The following is a 6,733-nucleotide window of genomic DNA, read 5'->3' as shown; positions in this document are numbered from 1 at the left end:
TAGCCACGTTAGGTGCTAACGGAGGTAACAGAGGCTTTGTCGTCTGTCGATTAATAACAGACGGCAAAAAATGTCCATCTACACGTTTATTAAAATCAGAGACATCAAAGGATTTTGTTAGTGAACCAGCAGCTCAAGTGCACCACAGTATCCATCTAAGCTTTGTTCCAACAATCGACGACAAATGAACAAATTTCACAATACCAAATTAGTCTATTTACACAGAATAGGTTTGCATCTGCTCCATCTACACAAAATTACTCCATTTACATGAACAGCGTGGTGACCCGAAAGAACAAGTGCCTGGCGAACGTGAGCTCGCTCCTCATCCTCGCAACCGTCCCGGCCTCGACGTCCAGATCGATGGCGGCCCTTGCTCTTCCAGGGCGCCTCGACGACAAGCTAGAGACTAGCGTGGCAGGAGTCATCGTTGACGGCCACGAAGGCCATGGTGCCACCGCACTAGACGCGGCCGGCCCGGACCCAGCCGCCCACGACCACACGCTCGCCGGCGAGGGCGTCTGTGGCGGCCTGGATTGCACGGATGGGCGTGCGAGGCGCGGCCTTCGGGGGCTACAGGTGGTCGGCGGTCATCGGGAGCTCAGCCGTCGGTGCTGTTGCTGCCATCGGGGGCGATGGGGCATGGATTCCGCTGGGGGCGACGGGCGATGGGGCACGGAGGCCGCTGGGGGGACGAGCGAGGGGGCCGGGCCGGGGCCGGCGGGCAAGATGGCGGCCAGCGAGGCCGAGGCCGACCGGCGAGATGGCGGCCAGCGAGGTGGGGGCCGGCCGGTGAGGTGGTGGCGAGCGCCGGCGGGCCTACGAGGGTGACGGGGGAAGTGGTCGGGGGCGACGGAGCTGGGGGTGAAGGCGGAAGTGGCCGCGGCCGGCAGGCGATGTGGTGGCCGGCGAGGACGGGGCCGGGGCGGTGGCGGGTAGGTGAGATCGGGAGCAGGGAGAGAGATGAGAGAGAGACGTGGTGGGGTGGGTGAGATCGGGAGCAGGAAGAGAGATGAGAGAGAAGTGGTGGGTGGGTGAGACTGATGGATAAGGCAGGCAGTGGGGGCGTGGGGCGCGCGGGTGTTGCCTTGGGGGCGCGTGCATCGTGGGTGTGTGGGGTATGCGTCCGACAGAACGTGTGTCTGAGATCTTGCCAACTCATCGATCCAGGTGATTGATCCGCGAGCTGTGCTTTCTCTTTGCCGTGAGTGTTTCTTTGCCGTGTGCCTTTGGAACCTTTGCCGTCCGCTTCAGCCAGCCCGTCTGGATTAACCAGCCGCAAGGTCCAGTGGGCCCCAGTTGGGCTCTTTGCCGTCTGCCTTCTGAAGCTTTGCCGTCCGCTGGCCGACGGCAAAGAAATGGCAGATGGCAAACAATATATTTGCCATCAGCCAGTTTTTTGCCGTCTGCTTTTTAAAAGCAGACGGCAAAGACCCTCTTTGCCGTCTGCTAGCAGACGGCAAAGAATAAGCTGATGGCAAATTCCCTGATTCCTATAGTGTTAAGGTCATGAATGCCCAACCCGTCTTGGTCTTTGGGATAGCAAACCACACTCCATTTTTAGAGAAAATACCAACCAAGTGATCTATAGGTAGCCTTCAATTTAATCTCACTAAAATCGGGATGCGACTAACATTGTACCATGCAAATGAAGTTGAAGACACTGTTCCTCACATTATATGGAAATATCATAAACGCATCAAGTAGATCTTAGTTTGAACCGGATAATTATTTCGATCATTGCTCTCTATGTACACATTGTTCTATTTGATTTTTTTATCAACTTGCATCGTAAGTGAAGTGAATTTCAATTAATTCTCCATTATTATGGGCAATTATTTTTATACATTTTAAATTTGGCATGCATTATATTTACATATGCAACCGGCAAAAAAAAAATCCACAGCCGATGGCAACGCACGGGCATTCTACTAGCATCACAAAGGAAAGACCAATGAATGCAATCGTAGGCCTTCTCCCAACTTTTGGTCTAATGGGATAAAACTGATTAAAAATGCTTATATGGGATACTCCCAATCAAAATGACAAAAGAAGGGGTAAACACGAAATTTACTCACTAAGTATGTGTGGTAGGATACATGTTCAATTCCCATGGAGATAAATAAATCATCTTATTCCTTTGCCGCTCGTACCTCAAGGAATAGCTTTGGTGTATCCTGTGGTTGAAGAGAGAAATATTTCTCAGAAGCTGCTGTTAAGGGGTTGAAACTACTTCGATTTCATTGCATTGCCCGGCCTGCCTTCGCTTTGTGGAGCCGAGGAGAAGATCAATTGACTTCGTCGTACTGTATCTACAACTGGATAATTGATTTGCCGAGGAATATTTAATTGATTTGAGCCGTGCCCTTGTTGGAAAGAAAGGAGGTTCTAGGTGAATACTTTGTTTCATAAACTGTATTATATCTAATCTAATGCGGGTATTTTGTTGTTCTTTTTAGAAACTGAGGTAGGTATGTTTGGTTCTAGTCCAAGCTGGCGCTACTGATTATTTGGCCACCAAATTTTTTGGTTAAGCTTTTAATTGTTTGTGTGTTGGCTAACAATTGCAAGAAAAATGCACTATAGCGGCTAAGAGTCGGTGTCATGCCAAAACAAATTGAAAACCATCCAAAGAGAAACCAAATTTTTGTTCATGACCGAAGAATTGGTAGGGTGAGCTCTGGTCACCATCCAAACATACCCACATTCCCAGGAATCGGGAAACTCGGATCTTAGACTATTACGGTTTTGGAAAATTTGTGCTGCCAAATTAGGCCAAACTGGTACCCAAGGCCTAGTGGGTTGGTCCATACATTCTAGCGGATGTATCTCTCTTTTTTAGAAATTGCCCCTGCTCACTTTATTTAAGCATGCTAGATATTGCGGGCATTCACTCTCACCATCTAAGTTTCGGTGAAAACCACGTGGAAATGACGTTTTGAATTTTCAAAAAGATCTCAAAGAAAAAACGAGGCCTTAAGAGTGTGATGTTCTATTAGTATGTGAAATTTCCAAGTTCAAATACATTACCATTTACGAGGTACGAAAACAACAAAAGCAGCAATGAATACCAAAAACATATAGTGTCAAACAGTAAGCATCACTATTCATGGCTGAATTTGTTTTTGCCATCGCTTGTAAATGGTAATGTGTTTGAACTTGAAATTTCACATGCCAATAGAACATCACCTTCTTAATAACACATATTTTTTCATATTTTTTTCAAACTTTGGTAAGTGGTTTCCACGAAGTTTTCTTTGAAATTTGGTTTCCATGTGATATTCTCTCCCCAATACATTACATCTAGTAGAACATTTTCCCCTTTTTTGGAGCAAAGGTATATCTCCATTCCGTGCCAAAGAGGATTCTCTATCCATTCCAGGAAAAGGGAACATATGATTGGAGAGAAAGAATCTAATAAACCCAATACTTCTTTTAGAAGAAACACGCAAAACGTGCCCAACTTTAAACTAATAAAGACATGAGATTCTAACAGCAAAGTAAAAGAAAAAAGTATCAACATATTACAACCCAGTGCACATTCATCTAGCAGAAGTGTAGAAATAAAGCAAAGTACTGAGGCACGCGGCCAGCGAAGATTAGTCCGACGGTTGTCTTCTGTTGATGTAGTGGATCAACTTAATGTTGCTCAACACCGTGCTTGTCATCGCACTGTCCTTCCACTGTCCTAGAGGCAACCACAACTGCAAGAAAATAAACCAATTGAAAATGTAGTCAGTGGGGTGTTTTGGGAGGACACCTTCGATTGAGAGCTTGTTATGGAAATTCCTTATCTAATGACCTAACAATAACAATGCAAGGATGGGAGGGTCGTTGTAAGGTGCTTACCTCCATGCCGGTGCAGGAGAGGAGGTCGACAAGACGAAGAAAGATAAGGACACCAAGGGGACGACATGAGAAGGTGACATTTTGAACATTGACATGGGTCTTCAAAATATAACTTAACTGCTAGTTTGTACTGCAGTGTATGTGCAAGGATCAACACAATTATGTTATTCTAAAAGCACTTTTTCCAAGAAAATCTGTGCATATGATTTTCATGTTTCAAATCTAACTACTTTTGAAACAAAAAATAATTTGTACATGCACTGTCACTGTCATCAGGTTTTGGTCTTGAGCTTCCTATAGGTTGCTTATAACTATCTGTTGTTATTGTCAGTCTTGCTCCTGAACTTCCTATGCGCCTTGAGGTCGACCACAAGGACGGTGATGTTGTCCTTGCTCCCCTTCTGGAGGGCAAGCTTGGATAGGTACTCGGCGGCCGCCTGAGCGGCGGGATCCGGCGAGCCACCATCGCCGCCGCTTCGTCCTCGGGAGATGGACGAGGAGGCGGTAGCGTTCTTCTTGTGCCACAGTAGGATTCGCTTGCGAGCGGCGTCGCACACCTCCTCGTTCGACAACACGTCCCAGAGGCCATCGCTTGCGAGGATGAGGCACTCATCCTCTCTCGCGCGGGCAACGACCGTCACCTCAGGGACCGGGATTATGTACGGTTTCAGGTATCTGTCCCCTGCAAGTAGATCAACAACACAATCATAACCAGGAATCCAGTTCAGAAGTTCAGTCAAATCACTCAGTCAGTCACTGAATAATTTGTTGAGGGAAAGACCATACAAGCATGGGAATATGATCCATTCCTTAGTAAGCAAGCATGACTACACCCTGCTACTTGTGCAGTGTTAGTAATCATCAGTTTGTGATGTGTGAGCAGTATTTGTTATCTATGCTAGCCCACTTTTTTAAAGACCATCACACAAATGATCACTAACTTTACTATGTCAAAAATTAGTATCAGTCATGAAACTTTTGCCAGCAATTCAGATATCACCAACAATTACTATGTCAAAAATTCAGATATCACCAACAATTTTCCCAAGAACAGAGAAGAACTAGTGCAGTGCAGAGCAAAGGATTTTCCTTGACAACGTTACTAGAAACTCGCTACCTAAAGTTAAACGTTGACCTCAATGAGATTGGAGGTACACAGTACATAACTTTGCTCTGAAATATTCAGGAGCGGAAAATAAAATTGCGTACCGATGGAGCGCGACATGGCAAGAACACCGAGAACTCGATAGCCATTCCACTGGATGACCTTGCCGCCCAGCGCCTCGATCCTCGCGTACTCGTCTTCCCTGTTGGGCTGAATCGAGAATAAATGCAACATTCAGACAGTGTATCTGATGAACTCAAGCACTCAGAGGCAATTGCAGGGGTAATGAGCAAATGTGATGAAAATGGTGATGTTGCCTTATGGTCTAAAGAGAGTGGCAATGGCGCCTTGCCCCGGCACAGCACCGCCCGCGAGTCCCCGCAGTTGGAGACGATGATGTGGGACGAGCAGACGACTGCGGCCACCGCCGTCGAGCCCGCGCTGTCCGGCGCCTCGACCTCGGCGTCCACGCGGCAGAAGCAGTCCACGAACGCCTTCTCCCACTGTTTCTTGGAGTCCAGGGAGCTGAGGTCGTCGCAGCCGCCGACACGGTCCTCTGCGGCGCGCAGCTCTTCAACAAGCGTGGCGTGGAGCTTGTCCCGGCAGTAGTCGGCGACCTGGGCACCGCCGTGGCCGTCGTAGACGGCGAAGAAGTGTGCGGGGAGGCGGAAGGAGGCGCGGTCGAGGCCGTCGACCGCAGCGCCGTCGCCGGCGACCATCCAGAGCGGGACGCGGTAGAATCGCGGGGCGACGGCGGCGGCGTCCTCCATCTCCGGGCGGCGGCCGCATACAGACTCGAGCCCCCAGAGCGGCGGCGAGTCGAGGGCGAAGACGCTCCTGCAGGCGCCGCCGGGGACCGTGGCGGCCTCGGCGGCGGCCGCGGGCAGGTCGTCGGAGAGGAGCGAGGGCGGGCCCGCGTCGGCGCCGGAGGGGGAGAAGAGGCCCTCGAAGTCGGCAGAGGCGACGCTGCTGCAGTCGCTGGCGACGGAGCAGGGGCTCCCGCACGCGTCGTCCGGCCCGGCGTCGGCGTCGGCGTCGGCGAGGGCGAGCCGCGGCAGCGCGGCGCCTAGGGCGTCCATGGCGACGAGCGCGCGGGTCCAAGAATAAGCCTAAGCCTAAGGGAGGGCCATGGCGGTGGTAGTGGGGAGGAGGAGGAGGCGGCCGTGGACTGGAGCTGCTGCTGCTGGGTAGTCATGGATGGAGTTGGAGACGGCGATGGCGACGGAGGCAAGGGGGAGAAGGGAGTGAGTGGTTGGAGGTGGGTGGGTGCGCGGGCATGGCCACGGGAGCTGCCCTGGGGACGAAGCAAGGCGATGCCGATGGACGGCCGGCCGGCGGCTCACAGCCTCGGGTCGCGTGGTCGCATCTCGACCGCCCGCCGCCCACCGCCCGGCGGCACCGTCTGCTCGTTTTTTTTCACATATGGGCATTCTGAAATATATGGATAGTTAAAAATTTGGTGAACAACTTTTGAGTTCACAGACATTTTTATATTCATGAACTTTTTTAACAAATTTGTGGCTTTTTAAATAAAAATATGATATTTTTCACATTTTTTAAACAATAAAAAACCAGATCCATTTTTTAGCATGAGCGAGCGCGCGTACATCGACCACGGTGGTGCTAGCATCGTGCAAGCGCTAGCAACCGCTCAGACGCCTGCGGAGCCCTCTTAATGGGCGCGCCTATGTCTTGCTGTTAGCAAGCTGTAGGGTGCGCTCGCATCAGACGCCTCACTAAATAGACTGGCCCGGCACGCTGGAAACCACAAGCCACTGT

General features: G+C 50.4%; 1 protein-coding gene across 1 annotated transcript; it reads right to left on the bottom strand.

Moving 5' to 3' along the window:
• Nucleotides 1-3,855: 3,855 nt before the first annotated feature.
• Nucleotides 3,856-6,347, bottom strand: LOC123070931 (protein phosphatase 2C 53). The gene is made up of 3 exons (XM_044494350.1): nucleotides 5,272-6,347; nucleotides 5,059-5,164; nucleotides 3,856-4,531 (listed from the first exon to the last, which is right to left on the bottom strand). The coding sequence occupies exons 1-3, from the start codon at nucleotides 6,031-6,033 to the stop codon at nucleotides 4,161-4,163; spliced, it is 1,239 nt and encodes a 412-aa protein (XP_044350285.1). The 5' UTR covers nucleotides 6,034-6,347; the 3' UTR covers nucleotides 3,856-4,160.
• Between the last annotated feature and the right edge of the window lie 386 nt (nucleotides 6,348-6,733).

The sequence above is a fragment of the Triticum aestivum genome, chromosome 1A (genome assembly GCF_018294505.1).
Source record: "Triticum aestivum cultivar Chinese Spring chromosome 1A, IWGSC CS RefSeq v2.1, whole genome shotgun sequence".
Classification (NCBI taxonomy): Eukaryota; Viridiplantae; Streptophyta; class Magnoliopsida; order Poales; family Poaceae; genus Triticum; species Triticum aestivum.
This window is presented reverse-complemented; position numbering and strand designations above follow the sequence as displayed.